Here is a 16,733-nt window from a genome sequence, read left to right as displayed (position 1 = left end):
ACGTGGGAGGCGTCATTGAGCCGCGCCAGCTGAGCGCCGGGGACCCAGCCCCTCTCCTTCTGCCCTTTCGGCGGCTGCCTCCTTCCCTAGGCGGCTGTGGACCCCGCTTCCATGTCCCCGGTGGGCACAGCTCCCCGGAACTTGCACGCCCATGGCCACTAGCCTGAGGACGCCCTCTTTCACCTCCTGTTCTGCCTCCTCGACGGACACAGACGACGAGGGTGTCCGCGGCACTTGCGAAGATGCTTCTATGTGCAAGAGGTGCCTGCGGGGTCAGGGGCCGGCGTCCCCGGGGGACTGGGGCCTCGGGGGGAGGCGGGCCTGTGTCTCAGGAACACGCTTGTGCACTAGAAGGTAGCCGTCAAGTCGTGCGCCCCGGGTTTCACACGTGTGAAGTGCCCAGAGCGGGGCTTCATTGGAGGAGCTGTTAATTACCTCACCTGTGTTGTGCGCCGGGCCTGGGGATGGCGTGAATGGGACTCCGGCGCTGAACCAGGCAGACGGGGGCTTGGCCTTCTTGGGGCTAAAGTCTGTCTGCAAGACCGAGGAGAAGCAAATAAGTGTAGTGTTGATGGGGGAGGAGGAGTTCAGGTTCTCCCTCTTGAATAGGTTACTTTCCTTTGCGGGTTGTCAGGATCCCCACTGTGCACCTGAGGTCGGGCCAGTCAAGGGGTGTGTGCGTGTGTAGGGGGGCATGGTCTGCCTAGGAGCCCGTAATATTGGTGTGCAGAGCCAGTACTTTTCAGAGCTCTTGCGTGTTTGCCACAGGAGTCTACATTCTTAGGGGTCTAGTGGGGCAGCGTTGTGAGCACAGATATGTGTCACAAGTCGGAAAGCACGAGGCTGGTGTGTACTTCATTCCTTGGTTCATTCAACAGAAACTGTTGAGAGTGTACTTTGTGGTTGACCCTTTCTTTTGGATGGGTGGTGGGTATTCAGTGATTGGGAACACATGATACATAGGACTGACATGGTGTCTGATGTAGTCACCACCTGGTTGGAAAAGACAGGAAGCAAATAATTACCCATGAATTACATAATGACAGTTTTGCGTTGAGTGCTGAGAAATACAGCATGTGTTAGAGTTTGTAATTTAGGCAGTAATGTTTAAGCTGAGCAACCGAAGTCTAAGAACAAAACAGGGATGTGTGTGTGTGTGTGTGTGTGTGTGTGTGTGTGTGCGCGGGGGGGGGGCTGTTTAGTTAGAACAAGGAAAGAGTAGGAACTGTTAAAGGAATTGAGAAAATGTCCTTGAAGCTGGGGCCATGTAGGGACTGTAGGGTGGGGAAAGCCAAGGTTTTGGGTTAAGACTTGTACTTTTTGAAGGTTCTTTGAGACTAAGCAGAGTGATTGAAAACATGGAGTCCAGAGCCAAGCTGATCCTAGCTCTGCCACTTATGAGCTGTGTTACTAAACCATTCATGTCAGTTTCCTGATCTGAGAAACGGGCATGATAATAATCCCACTTCATAGATGATCGTAAAGATTAAATGATACTTAACATTAATAAAACACTTAAGGCCATGTCTGACATGTAATAGATATTAGTGGTGGTTGATTCAAGAAATAGATAAATACATACAAACCTATTGAAGGCTTGGAGGCAGCGTGTGGTGAAATTATTGAATGTAAATGGCTTCCACCCAACTTCATTTCTTCTCCAGTTTTCAGGTGCTGTTGACCACGTGTAGCACTGTTGAATTAGAAATTTTTTTTTAAAGAATTTATTTATTTGACAGAGAGAGACAGCGAGAGAGGGAACACAAGCAGGGGTGGTGGGAGAGGGAGAAGCGGCTTCCCGCTGAGCAGGGAGCCTGATGCAGGGTTTGATCCCAAGACCCTGGGATCATGACCTGAGCCGAAAGCAGACGCTTAAGACTGAGCTACCCAGGGGCCCCAGAAATAATTTTTCTCATATCGATGGCTATTTGCTAAGAGAATCTGAAGTGCCATCAAAATGATCAGAGAGAAAGAAAATACTTTTCAGTAGCATATTACGATTACATTTATTTAAAAGTTGTTGTTAGTATTGATTTATTTAATATTTGTTGGTAACAGTTTTTGAACACTTGCTTACCCCCCAAAAAGTAAATTAACTGTAGAGTAATTCAGACACAGCAAAAGGACAGAGAAGCAGTATAGCTAGAGCTTGCCTTTTCTTGACTCTCTGTGGGATAGTTTTGATAATTTCTCTGTTCTTCTCTGCTTCAGTTTCCAATGCCTCCCCGTGTCTAGACATCTAAACATTTTAGGGGAAGTTTGGGTTTGGAATTGCAGAGACTCAAATGTTGTCGTACGCAGCCCAAAGTGCAGATCATTAGAGCCTGTGGCGCTTTTTAAAGCAAACACAGATGCTCACATCCTCCTCTAGACTCACTGAGTCAGAATCTTCTGGGATAGGTCCTGGGTTATAAGGACCAGGCATGTATGCCATATGGATACATTTCATCAAAGGTTTTCTTTTGCAGTGGGCTTTCCTTCATCAGAACAACATGCAACAAGATTCTGAGAATCTATACGTTAATGTTTTAAGAGATTTTCCAGGGCTCTGTCCTTCCAGTTTTGTGATTTTGTGATCTGCATCTTCACTGCAATGTATTAAACCCTTAAATCTTTTCAGAAAGTCATGTTATTAATCACATAGGGATTCCTTTCGTGAGTCATGGGCAAATCACTTTCTGCCTCAATTCACTCTTTGGAACGGGGATAAGAATGGTAAGGATGTAAGGATTAAACGAGAAATAGAGCCAAGGCAGTCAGCACAGGATCTGGCACAGAGTCTTCCATAAATTATACTAGTTTCGATTATCCTGCATTTTTTTTCTTTACAGATTTTATTTATTCATTTATGTTAGAGAGGGAGTGCACACCCCTGGGGTGGGGGGCAGAGGAGGAGGGAAAGGGAGGGGGAAAGAATCTCAAGCAGAATCCACACTGAGTGTGGAGCCCGACATGGGGTTGGATCTCATGACCCTCAGATCATGACCTGAGCCGAAATGGAGAGTTGGACACTCAACTGACCGGGCCGCCCATGTGCCCCTTGATTTCCCTCCATCTGAATATTATTTGGTTGATGTTACTATCTCCTAGATGTGGGTTAGGCTGGTTCCTGGCGCCCTAGGGTATAGCCATAAAACCCCTAAAATCATGTTAAGAAAGCCAGTTAGCCTCCCAGGAGTCCTAGGATGCTGCTGTTTTGGTGTGTTCTCTCCTTCAGTACAGAGTCCTCCTGGGGCTACCGTGCAAGGAATGGCCTGAGATGACTGCTGGGAGGATTAGATGTGGAGTGCTCCCCCCAGTGCTTGGCACACAGCAGGTGTTCAAGACTGGTAGTTAGTTCAGGACTATGTCACCATCATCAGTGTCATGACCTTCAGCATGGACTGGTGCTCTTACTCCCAACCGTCCTACAGTTAGAACTCTTCTATTGGACATATCGGCTTTCTATGTTATTATATTCCAATAATTCCATTTGGTTCACCAGGAATCTTACGAGTGCTTACTGTGATCACCAACTCTTGTGACTCCCCATCTCCCCTCTCCTTATCTTCCCCATCCTGCTGTTCCCCTAAGGCAGTTCCCTCTTTTGTTTGCCCGTGACCCCACTCCTAACCCCTCCCCGTGTCCTGGTAAATTCAGAATCTGTAAGCGTCAACCTCCTCTCTTTCCTCAGCCTGTCCTTAGCCATTTCCTTCCTCTCTTTACTTTGACCCTGGCCCTTCTGGGGGTGTCATCTGTTCTTGATGTCCCCTCAGATGCTACCTGTGTTCTCCTACCCTGAATATTTCAGGATCGGAGGGGTTCAAGATTTGTGTCCTTCCTCTTCTTTGCCCCCATGCCATTTCTTTGAGATCCATGGTCCCCAGGTGGAGCACGCTGGCCTCCTCCTCATTACTGATTTCTCCCTATGCCCCACTTACCTAATTTGTGGAAGACTTGGGTGGCAGGCCCAGAGCCTTCCTCTCTTTTTCAATTCTTGCCGTTGGCCTAGATGACCTCAGTGTGCGCATGGAGGACCCAGCCTCCATACAGGGCCCTCATTTTCTCAAACACCTCCTTGCAGCGATCACCTCTTCTCATCCACCTCTGTCACCACTCCCACCGTGGTGCCCTGGAGCTCCTCCCTAGTGCTGCACCACCTTGCAGATGAGCAGTGAGGTGCCTTTCAACCCCAATGTCTTCTTTCCAGTGTGTTCGATTCGTCATTTCTGCTCTGCCCTCAGCATGCTCTTCCCTAGGACCTCCTTGGATTTCTGTGTCCTTTAGATGCTCCCTCGAGGCTCTCATCTCTCAGCTGAGCTTGGAGTCCCCAGCCCATGATTCAGTGATTGTCCTGGCAATGCTGCTTCCACCCTTGTCTTTCATCTGAGTAAACCCCAGTCCCTGGGTGAACCAAAGCATCCATGTTCGCCTTGAATCCTGATGGTGGAAATCACACAGCAGGCCAGCTTGGAACAACTGTGAGTTGTTGCCAACCAGCCTCACCTGTGCCTTCATGGAGCTCCCCCATTCTGTGGTTGTCTGTGCAGCTCACTTTCCTGCTCTCCAGAATCCTTCCAGCAGACATTTCCCACTCTCCTCAAACCTCTGATTGACACACCCTCGTCTTTCATTCTCGACATAAGATGGGCGATGGGATGGGTATTGCTTGACATAGAAGATGGAAACTTTCAGATTGGAACTCCATGAACGTCCCTCCAAGAAAGGGCACCATCCTTTCCTACCGTGAAAGTGGTCAGCGTCCTCCACAAAGGCCACTGGAAGCTCACCTGCCGTTAAACACAGTGGGTTCGTTACTTATCCTCAAGGCGAACCCACATCATGGCAACTGTGGGGCTGATCAGTAAGAAAGAGGGTGTTAGACAGATCTTACAGGATTTGGGCTTTGGGCGGATATTTTGGGGAGTGTTCAAGGAAGCAGGGGTGTGCTCTGGACTGGGTGCTGACAGGGGGCAGGACAGTTCTGGGATTGGGTAGCTCCATCAGTCTTTTCTAGAAAGAGGTGTGAGTAGCGTGACGAATGAACGGTGTCTTTCAGAAGAAAGGCACTCGCTCAAATCAGCTGGGAGAAGGTGATTGGTATTTTGTGGCTGGCATGACAACCTGGTTTTTGTCTTTTTGGACAAGTGGAAGTGGTCCTATTTCGTCTCCTTTTATCACCTCGGCCACGTGACCTCGTGCTGCTGTTCTGTGAGATGGTTTGTGTCCAACAGCAGAGCCACATGGCTTCCCTGTGAGCCCCAGGCCTGCTTCTACCAGCAGTGCAGCCTGGCTCAAGGTGCCAGGCCACCTCCTCGATGTCAGCGCTGCTTTTCCTTCTTTTACAGTGGAGGAGGGAAGTCTTCAAAAGGCAAATAGGTGTTTTCCAGGCAGAAGAAACTAGCCTGGACATTGAAGCACAGGGCTGTGTCAGGGGCACAAGACATGGGGTCGGGGAGCAGATAGCAAGAGAGAATTCTGGAGAGGTTGTCAGAGAATGAAATGCGGGAGGTTAGAGGGGTTTCAAATGTGGGAACTGATGTGCTCTGGGTTTTTGAAGGATCCCCAGCAGCCCTGTGGGAGATGCTTTGGTGACCAAGGGCAAGTCTGTTCCCCTTTCCTTCCCTGGAGCCACAGCCCTGGCTCAGGTCCCTCCTCCTACCTGCTCAGTTATAACACGTCTTTCTTGTTCTGCCTGCTTCTCGTCCAGCTCCCTCTCCCTTCCACGTGCTCTTGCTCTGGCCAGGGTGATTTTTTTGGAACCCCAAATCTTCTCCTGTTACTGTGTTCCTGGAAACCTTTTGATTCCTCTTCAGGCACAAGGTGAGAATCTGCACTGTGTGGCATGACTCACTTTGCTTTTCGTGATCCTCTCACGGAACCCTGGGTCTCCCGCTGCCAACTGGAAATCAGTAAATTGATGTCTCAGATAATCGCACATCCATTCTTCCCAAAAGTGTGCTCGAGATCCCCTTCCTGTGTTTGCCTCCTTGCCACCCCAACCCCCCAACTCCGTGAATGGGGCCACTGTGTCCTTCAGCTCCTGCCTGCAAAAGGGAGGAGTCATCTGGGAACTCTGCTTTTCCTTCCTCACCCCCTTATGTGATCATTCACCCAGCCCTGTGACTTTATCTGCTAAATATTTCTGGAATCTACCTCTTTTTCTCCACCTCTGATTCTGTTCTCTTAGTCCACGTTACAGTCATTTGTGGTCTGAGCCAAGGTGCTAGTCTGCTTGCTGAGCTTCCACGTGCTCCTACCCCCGCCCCCAATCCCTGTCTCCCCCTGAAGCCAGAGGTTTGTGGGAGGCCCATTCGATCAGGTCACTGACTAATTTCCTGGCTTCTTGTTGCCGTTTGAGGTAGACCCAAACATTCCTTTTGTGTTCTGCATGGCTGCTCCGTCCTCCTTCTCCAGTCTTGGTTCCGGCTCGCCTTCCCTGCCCTACACAATCTGGTCAGTCCTTCCAGTGTGCCCTGTGCCCACCGGCCTTGGGGCAGCTCGGCTGCTCCCTCTGCCCGAGAGGCTTTCTCCCTCAGCCCCCTTGTTCCATGAGCTCTCATCTTCCCTCAGATGAATGCAGTCACTCCACATTCTTTATTGAATGCCTACTCGGTGGAGGCTCGGTTCTCGTGCGGTTCCAGATGTGCCGCAAACAGACCATGGTGGGGCTGTTAGCGAGCCTTTCTTCCAGAGACAGAAGCAGCCAGGGAACACAGAGGCAAGCAGTCCGGCATGTCAGGGCGTGCTGGATGCTGTAGGAGGGTCGGAAGGGGTTGTCATCTGATCTTGGATGGCCAGAGAAGGCCCCTTGAGGACAACATTGGAGAAAGCCTTGCAGGAGGTAAGGGAGTGAGCCCTGTGCATGTCTGTGGGAAGAGTGTCCCGGGCAGAGAGAAGGGGGAGTAGGAAGGCCTCCATGGAGAGAGCTGGGCTGACTTGTTCCAGGAATGACAAGGCCAGAGTTAGAGAGAAGGGGAATATAGCAGATGGGGTCTTAGGGACCTGGGGCGGTGGCCACTGGGGGATTTTGAAGTGAAGAGTGAGGTGACCTGACTTGGGTTTTATGGGATCACTTCAGCTTCTGTGTTGAGAACAGCGAGGATGGAAGCAGGGAGATCAGTTAGTAGGCTACTGGAATATTCCAAGACAGAGATACTGCCGGCTTGGATCAGGATGGTAGGTGTGAAGTGCTGAGAACGGAGCAGAGTCTGGGTACATGTTGAAGGAAGAGCTGATGGGATGTGCTGACAGATTGGGTGTGGGTGAGGCTGATGAGGCAAAGAAGGTCCCCAGCCTTCTGGGTCATGTCAGATGCGGCTCCCTCCGGAGGCCCCTGACAGCTGCAGACAAGGTCCAGCCCATTGTCTGTTCTCTGTGCATCTCGTCGTGGCAGTCAGTCCCGTCACAACAGAGACACCTAGTTTCCTGTTTGTCTCCCCCGTGAGAATCATGCTGCCGAGAGGGACCATGTGTGTCTCAGGGCCATGTGCCTTGTAGACCCCTAGGAAGTATTTCTCAGCTGGCAGAGTGACGAGGAAGTGAATATAGATGCTCAAGGTTCTGTTTCCTGATGAGGACTCAAAATTGCCATGTTCTGCTTCAGTGGTTTTGAGTGGTCTGTGTGTTTTAGAAACCAGGCCGGGGGCTCTAAGACTGAGATTCTCTTGTGAGAATTCCAGAAGTACCTGATTTCCACTGCATCAAAAACGTCCCCCTTGATGTGCAAATGGGTCAGAGGATGACCTCTTGGGAGAGGCAGCATTTTCTGGAGGGCCTAGGCCTTTCCAGCACACTGATGGCATCTTCCTGGCTCTGCCCAGAGAGCAGGGCTGAGATTTTGATCTGAAATATTCTGAAGGTGGGGCCGCTGCTTTCCCTCCCCAGAGAAGACATCTCACTTTAGCATGGGAATATTTTTGTGAAGATAAATTAGCTGCCCATCAACTTGCCCATCAAGAAAGTCAAGTAAATCATGGATTTTATGGAGTTTCTGATCCCCCCACCCCTATTTTTTCCAAAAGGGAACAAATTAAATTTTGGAAAATATATGTGAAAACAATGGTCTGAGATCTAGAATACTCATCTTGTTTCTTTTAACGATTCATTTTTTTTTTATTGGTTAGTTTTTAAGATTTTGTTTTTAAGTAATCTCTATACCCAGTGGGGCTCAAAAATCACAACTCTGAGATCATGAGTCACATGCTCTTCCAAATGAGGCTGCCTGGCGCTGCCTCAGGATTAACTTTTTAAATGACAAATATGAAGTCATTTCCCCCACTTAGTAGCCTAATTTGAATATACTGTGCGTATAATTTTTTGCATCGTGTTCTTTAATGGCTGAATGGTATTCCACAGTGTGGTTGTACTTTATATGAAGATTCTTCTGTTCATCATTTGGGTGGCTATGATTTTGTTATTATGATAGGGCTGTGATGAACATATTTGCATGTGTGTTTGAGTTTTCCAGTGAGATGGATTTCAGGGGAGAAGCTTCTGCAAAAGGGTCATCGGAAGTGGTTATGTCACTTTCTGTTCTCACCCATGGTAAATGAGATGCTAATCACAGAATATTCTCAGTCTCTTAAATTGTTTGTCAGGTGGAAAATAATGCCTGTTTATATATATATATATATTTCAAAGATATATTTATTTATTTATATATATTTATTTCAAAGATGTCTTTATTTGAGAGGGAGCACGGGGGAGGGGCAGAGGGAGAGGGAGAGAGAGAATCTTAAGCCGGCTCCACACTGAGCATAGAGCCTGACTGGGGCTGGATCCCACAACCCTGACACCATGACCTGAGGAAAATCAAGAGTCAGGTGTTTAACTTATTGAGCCACCCAGGTGCCCCTTAAATTTATATTTGTATAATCACTAATAAGACAGCATTTTTAGTTGGTCACTATCACTGATAGTTTCTTACATGAACCCTTTCTCCTTATCATTTTCCTCCTGGGTTGTTGTCTTTTTGTTTGGTTATTTATAGTTTTGTTATTGATTTGTAAGAACTTTTTATATGTAGGATAGTAGCCCTTGCCTCTGCACTGTTGCAGTATTTTCTCTTTTTTTATGATTTTATTCATTTATTTGAGAGAGAGAGAGAGAGAGAGAGAGAGAATGAGCGCATCCACAGAGGAGAGGGAGAGGCAGGTTCCCTGTGAGCAGGGAGCCCAATGTGCAGCTCGATCCTAGGACCCTGAGATCATGACCTGAGCCGAAGGCAGATGCTTACTTGACTGAGCCACCCAGGCGTCCCTTGTTTCAATATTTTCTCTGAAACTGTTGCTTGTCTTTCAGTTTAGCTTGTACCATACATTTCATGATACATTTCATTCTGAACCTGTATGGTGCCAAATCTGGCAGTCTAACTTCATGGCTTGTGGTTTTTAGATGATGTCTTAAGAGACCTTTTCCAATCACTACATTTTCTTTTAGCACTTTTATGGTTTTGGCTTCTGTTGCTCAGATCATTCATCTATCTTTATTATTTTGTATGTTTTAAGGTAACAGTTTTGGTCCCTACACCATCTAGTGATGGTCTATATCCCCCATGGATTTGAAACATCACTTAGATACTAAATCCTTACATATGCTTTAACACAGCAATGGGTATATCATTCTTCAGTTCCAGTTGGAATTGCTCTTTTTTTTTGATGCCTAAATATTTTGACTTGTGATATAACTTAGTTGTGAATTGATTGAGAGCTCCCTCAGCTTGCTTCTCAGAGTAAGAATAGGGTTGTGCCAGGGAATAGTACCCTCTTCTTAGTTCATTTGAGCAGCTGTACTCCAGGAAGGAAGAAACAAAAGGGACACTGAGAAAAGGCATGTGTCTAAGTCTGTGAAAGCAATAGCTTTTCAGGAAGCCTCCTGTGTAGACTTCAACATACGTGTCGTTGGCCAGAACTAGACATGTGGCCCTACCCCTAGCTGCAGGAACATGTGGGAGGGGAGAATTTCTCACAGGGCAGATTGATACCTCGAACAAAATTGGGGTCCTTTTAGTAAGGAAGAAGGGGTAGGTGGATATTGAAAGGGGAACATGGAGGGTCTGGAGGGTCAGTTACCTCTCTCATCTTTTTTTTTTTTTTTCCTTTAGCATTTCCCCCACGTAGTGGTGCCTGGGTGGCTCAGTAAGATTGAGCATCTCTTGATCTCAGCTCAGGTCTTGATCCTAGGGTTGTGAGTTCAAGCCCCACATTGGGCTCCATGCTGGGCGTGGAGCCTCCTTAAAAAAAAAAAAAAGGGTGAGAAGAATTTCCCCAGGTATTCTTAAGAGACAAAGGGGGAGAGAAGGAAGAAAGTGGAGGTGGGAGGGCAGGGGAGAGAGGGAGATAATTTATAATATAAAATGCTCAGTCTTCAGTGTTGAGTTTGATGAGCATTAAGAAATGTGTACAGTGAACTCTTGAACAACATGGGTTTGAATTACCTGGGTCCACGTATATGTGGATTTTGCGATGAATGTAGTTCAGTACACTAAACATTTTCTTTATGATTTTCTGAATATGTTCTTTAGTGTACTTTATTGAAGGAATATAATGCATAACACATATAACATACAAAATATGTGTTAATCAGCTGTTTTTATTATCAGTAAGGCGTCTGGTCAGCAGTAAGCAAGTAGTAGTGAAATATTTGGGGAGTCGAAATCTATATGCAAATTTTTGACTGCGCAGGCGTCCGCACCCCTAGCCCCTGCATCATTCAAGGGTCAACTGTATATCTGTACACCACAACCAAAAACAAGACATAAACTATATCTGAAACTCAGAAGTTTCCCTTGTATATCTTTCTAGTTAGTCTTCTTACCCCCACTTTCTTTTTTTTTTTTTTTTAAAGATTTTTTTAAATTTATTTATTCGACAGAGATAGAGACAGCCAGCGAGAGAGGGAACACAAACAGGGGGAGTGGGAGAGGAAGAAGCAGGCTCATAGTGGAAGAGCCTGATGTGGGGCTCGATCCCATAACGCCGGGATCACGCCCTGAGCCGAAGGCAGACGCTTAACCGCTGTGCTACCCAGGCGCCCCCTTACCCCCACTTTCTTATTCTGATTTCAGAATCTATAGTAGATTAGATTTGCCTGTTCTTGAACGTTGTATAATCAGAATCAAGCAATATGCATTCCTTTGTCTTTTTTCACTCAATGTGTTCTTTGAGATTTATCCATGTTGTGTGCACTTATCAAAGATAAACAGAGCCAGATCCTAGTTAAAGTGGTGAAGACAGATTTTAATCATTAGTAACTGTTGCAATCAGGAAAAGAGTCCAGCATGAATGAAACTCAAGCTTGATTTGTACAGAGGGCATTTTAAAGAGAGAATGAAGAAGTAAGGCCAGGGGCACATAAAATCAGAGAAGTAACAGATTACAAAAAATGGGATAGGTGTTGATCCATGTGAAACAAGCTGGATTTGATCACTGGTAGACAAGGGCCCGACTTTTCAGTGTTGGCTGAAGAAACACTAGATGCCTGGAGTTTCCTCAGGCAGGCACTAAGGGGAACTGGTGTCTTCCTAGGGTGGGGCTTGAGCTGTTAGAAACTATGTTAGTGTTTGTTTGAGTCTGTACATGATAAGCCAAGGTTGAGGCCTTGTCGAGAAGAAGGCTCTGGAGTGTGGCTAGAGTTTGATCAAGGAGAGAGTCTTTATCAGAGTAAAGTAGTTTGCTCCTTTGTATGTAATGTGCATAAACCACAATTTGTTCATCTGTTCATCTGATGATTAGACATTTCATTTGTATCCAAGTTTTTGGTCATTGTAAATAGGCTACAATAAACATTCTTATAGAAGTCTTCAATTTCTCTTGAAATTGCTTAATGGGATTGCTTAGTCACTGGGTGGGGATATATTGAACTGCTAGACTAATTACCAAAGTTGTTGATCAGTTTACACTTCCCACAGCAATATAGTAACTCTCTAGTTGCTCAGCATCCTTGTTTACCTTCTGTGCTGTCAGTGAGGGTGAGATAGCATCTCATTATGGTTTCACATCACATTTCCCTGGTGACGAATGATCTTAGGCACCTTTTCGTGTGTTTATTGGGCATTCATATATCTTTTGTGAAATGTCTGTTCAAGTCTTTTGCCCGTTTTTGTTGATAATGTTGTTTTTGTTTTTTACTTACTGGAGTTTATTATATATTCTGGATAGGAATTCTTTGTCAGGTAGACACATTGTAAATATACATGGATAAGAAAATGAAATTTTAAAATATTTTACAGTAACATCAAAAACCTAAACTGGTTGGGGTGACTGGGTGGCTCAGTTGATGAAGCATCTGACTTTTAATCTCAGCTCAGGTCTTGAACTCAGGGTTGTTGAGTTCAAGCCCTGTATTGGGCTCCTTGCTGGGTGTGGAGCCTCCTTACAAAACAAAAACAACAACAAAAAAAGCAAACTGGCTAGGAATAAGTCTCAGGATAGACATGAAACACCTTTACACAGAAATCTATAGAACATTGTCGAGAGGAATTCAAGAAGACTGAAATAAATGGAAGATATGCTTTGTTCATGCATCAGAAGATTTGATGTCGTTGAGATTTCTGTTTTTCATGACTTGATTCATGCAGACAGTGCAATCCCAGTCAAAATCCTAGCCATCTTTTTTTTTTTTTAAAGAAATGAACAAGTTGATTCTAAAATGTATATGGAAAGGCAAAAGGTCTGGAATAGCCAAAAAAGTCTTCAAAAAAGAACACCGTTGAAGAACGTACACTGCTTATTCCTGCTGAATTTTAAGACTTATAGTAAAGCCACAGTAATCAATGTCTTTGGCATAAAGATAGATCAATGAAACAGAATAGAGTCCAAAGATAGAGCAATCTCTACAAGTACTGTCGATTGATTTTTGCCCATAGTGTTAAGTCAGTTCAGTGGGAGAAAGGGAAGTCTTTTTAAAGAATAATTCTGTGTGAACTGGATATTCAAGTGGAAACAGAACAGACCTTGACCCCTACCTGATTCTGTATACACACATTAACTTGGGGTGGATCATAAACGTAAATATAAAAGCTAGAACCAGGGGCGCCTGGTGACTCACTCTCTTCAAGAGTCCGACTCTTGATTTTGGCTCAGGTCCTGATCTCAGGGTCATGAGATCAAGCCCCGTGTCATGCCCTGTGTTGGGCTCCATGTTCAGCGGGGTGTCTGCTTGAGATTCTTTCCCTCTACCCCTCCCCCTGTGTGCTCCCTCTCCTCCTATCAAATAAATAAATATTAAAAAAGAAAAAAGCTAGAACTATAAAGCTTTTGTATGAAAACATGGGAGAATATCTTGACGACCTTCGGGTAGGCAAATGTTTTTTATACAGAACATAAAAAGCACTAATTACAATGGGAAAATAGATACAGTAAGAAAATGAACAGACAAGAGAGACTGGGAGAAAATATTCAGAATACATGTTCCTAAATGTTTTACTTTTTCCAGAAGTACATTAGCATTTTTCATATCCATGGCATCCTATTATTCTATTCTATATTAACTTTTTTATTGTTTGTTCAAGTCACATGTGCTACATTGTACCACGGGAAGTTTCTGATTGGCATCTTCCTCCGTATTCACCCTCTTGTGAATATTGGTTCCTTTTCCATTAATGTCTTACCCACTATTCAGGGACTCCTTATAACAGAGACAGATTTTATATCCTGTTAATCCTTGTGAAGTAATTGGCTGTTAGATGAAGTCAGAAGGCCATCCCAGTAGCTTCCTTTGGAAGGAAATGATAGCCTATGGGTCTTAGTTAATTGAGGCCCAGTGTTATTCTTTGTTTTTTATTCAAATATTTTATTATTTATTTATTTATTTATTTATTTATTTATTTATTTATTTATGAGAGTGGTGGGAGTGGGGTGGGGGAGGGCAGAGGGAGAGGGAGAAACAGACTCCTTGCTGAGCATGGAGCCTGAACGCGGGGCTCTGTCTCACGACCCTGAGATCATAACCTGAGTCGAATCAAGAGTCGGACATTTAAATGCCTGACCCACCCAGGCGCCCCCGTTTTTCGTGCGGTTTGTTTTGTTTTGTTTTCCTTAGGTGATTAAACACTTAAGGCCTTGCGGATCTGCTGAGGAAAGCAATAGTGCCCACGAGAAGGGAAACAGACTCAAAGTCTGTGTAGGTACAAAGTCTACTGCCCTTAAGACTTTGATTCCTACCTTCCATTTATAACCAAGAATAAAACCAACAGGAAATAGAACCCCAAAATTGAGACTAAGCGATGTAAAAGAACAACGATAAAATTACAAATGAGAGGTAGAGCAATATCTTCAAGGCCAGTATGCAGCCTGCAGTGAACATTCCAAACTTGAAAACCGATGCTAAGAGTATCGGATTGATTTTTGCAATTGCATAAATATACATTGTAGGTACGTATATATGTACGTACCCTGCATATAAATACACACACACATCCACACAGACACCGTTTGCGCAACTGAAGTGTTGGGGGAGGGATGGCAGTCCAAGTGGGTAAGTAGGTTTGAAAAGCAATAGAATGAAGTTTCCTGCAAGGTTGCACAGCTTGAGGAAACAGCCTTGACCTCTGTCTGTAAAGCGGTGCCTTCCACATAGGCTGCTTCCGAGGGTTGTACGTGTTCCTGTTTGTCCAGCATGCGGAGTAATGCCTGGCACTGGAGTCAGCACTCAGCGGTGTTGATTAGAAGTGAAATGAAGCAGCCCCAGCCTCGACCCTCACTGGCTGGGAGAGCGGGGAGGGCGCCTTCCCATTCCCTCAGACGAAGAACTGTCCGCTGGAGGGCATGTCACACCTCTCCTGGCAAGTTCCCACTGTTGCAGGTGACACTCCTGCCGATAGGGCAAAGTCAGTCAGTGCTTCTTGAATGAACAGGTGGCTGGACCAGATCCGCGTTTCCCATGGGAGGAATGTGAGGTGACTTTAGGTGGCACCCCGGTAGATGTGTTACATTTTCAAAGGTATTGATTACAGGGTGTGTTAGAAGAAAATATTAGTAGCACGTCACACCTGGGTGCTAAAAGAAGTGAGTTGATCTAAAGGACTATTAAATGCAGCAGGTGGTATGTGAATGTCATGAACATTTCAGGGCAATAGTGGATTGAATGAACACTGTTAGGTCTTTTTAAATCTGAAATCTTTCATTCTTTGCACTTTATTTCAATATATATTTATTTAACTTTCTGAGAGAGAGAGAGAGAACACGTGTGAGCAGTGGTGGGGAGGGGAGGGGAGAGAGAAAGACCCCAATCAGGCTCCACGTCCATTGCAGAGCCAGACATGGGCCTCAATTTCAAGAGTCTGAGATCACAATCTGAGCCACAACCAGGGGTCGGCTGCCCAACAGACTGTGCCACCCAGGCACCCCTGATTTCTTCCTGGTGTGTCCTGCAGTCACTGGAGCATCGTGTTAGAGTTGTCATTGTGCACATGGACGTGCTCAGTCTTCCTCGTGGAGTGGTTGGACCGCTGCACCCACAGCCCCTGGCTGCTTCAGTCCACGTACCATCTAGGGGCTATTTGAAGAAGGGGCACAAATCCTAATTGCTATTCGAGAACCATCCATTGATACCTTCTGATCAGACCAAGAAAGACTCAGTAACACAGCCTACACCTGGAGGGTCAGGAGCTTGGAAAGAAATCTCAGAGCCGATGATGGCGATCTCTTCAGAAGCGCAGCCTCGCCAGTGTGCTTGGCTGCACGAAGGTCAATGCTGGGTGGAAACTCCCAGATATCCTGAAAGGGAAGACCTAACCAACCCATGTCACTCATCTTTTTCCTTTCATTCTGTTCAAATAAGTCTAAAAGGGCTTTTTCATAAACACAAAATTAGAATTCTAAGCAATAAGAAAAACACTGGCAGTGCTGCTTCTTTTTTCAGTCTTGCAGTCGATGGTGTCTTAGAATGAAATAGGGCATATGCTTAGTGTAGAAAAATATTAAAACAAAGAGAAGTTAAAACACACACACACACACACACACACACACACACACACACACAGAAATCTCTGAGGTTTCTCCTGTTTCTCTGCTGTTCTTCAGCCTCCCTGCCTGCCTTCTGCTACTGGAACATTCCAAGGCGCTTCCTGCCCCAGAGCATTTCTATCTCCTATGCGTCCTGTCTGGAATGCCTTTTGCACAGCTTTCTCCAGTTCTGTGGGACTCCACGTGGCCTTCCGCTTTTCAGGGAGGCCTCCCTTTTACCTTCTCTAGTGCAGGTCCTTCCATCCCCCATGCAGTTGTCCTTCATCTGGCATAAGCTCTTATGTCTCTTTGTGTCTGCTCTTCCCGGGCTCCCCACGGTATCCCCAATGCCTGGCACTTAGCAGACACTGGACAGGTATTGTTTGACTGGATCCATAGTGTTAAACTGAGGGCGAATGCAGAAGCTGCTCCTTGTCATCCAGGAGAGGGCAGTAGGAAGTACAGGGAGGAGCTCCTAGAGGAAGGCAGCTTGGTCAGCTTTTCAGCAGGTAGAGCTGCTGAGTGGTGGAGCGAGTGCCTTCTTTGTGGGGCGTGCTCAGGCAGTGGCTTGGTGTTGTTGAAAGGTTCTTGCACCGGATGTCAGGGTTAGCCGGTCATTTGGAATGTTCCTTCCAACCAGACATCCATGTTTGAGGACTGTTCTCATCACTGGTCTGTGGTTTTTGTTTCAACTGCAGATGTGGCTTTTACCACTAGATGGCACTAGATGATGCCTTTGAGGACAGTGCTCATCAGACCACCAATAGTGAGAACACAATTTTCTCTCTTTTAATTATTGAAATATAG

The 16,733-nt window shown here is 45.8% G+C and overlaps 1 protein-coding gene across 1 annotated transcript in view; it reads left to right on the top strand.

Moving 5' to 3' along the window:
* Positions 1-16,733, top strand: part of LOC123778061 (leucine carboxyl methyltransferase 1) — a 51,972-nt gene continuing 35,239 nt past the window's right edge. Inside the window, exon 1 of the mRNA XM_045775221.2 lies at positions 1-261. Within this exon, the coding sequence (XP_045631177.2) occupies positions 152-261 (110 nt within the window). The 5' untranslated portion in view covers positions 1-151. The remainder of the gene's footprint in view (positions 262-16,733) is intronic.

This window comes from Ursus americanus, chromosome 2 (assembly GCF_024610735.1).
Source record: "Ursus americanus isolate L20-20 chromosome 2, mUrsAme1.1.p, whole genome shotgun sequence".
Lineage (NCBI taxonomy): Eukaryota > Metazoa > Chordata > Mammalia > Carnivora > Ursidae > Ursus > Ursus americanus.
This window is presented reverse-complemented; position numbering and strand designations above follow the sequence as displayed.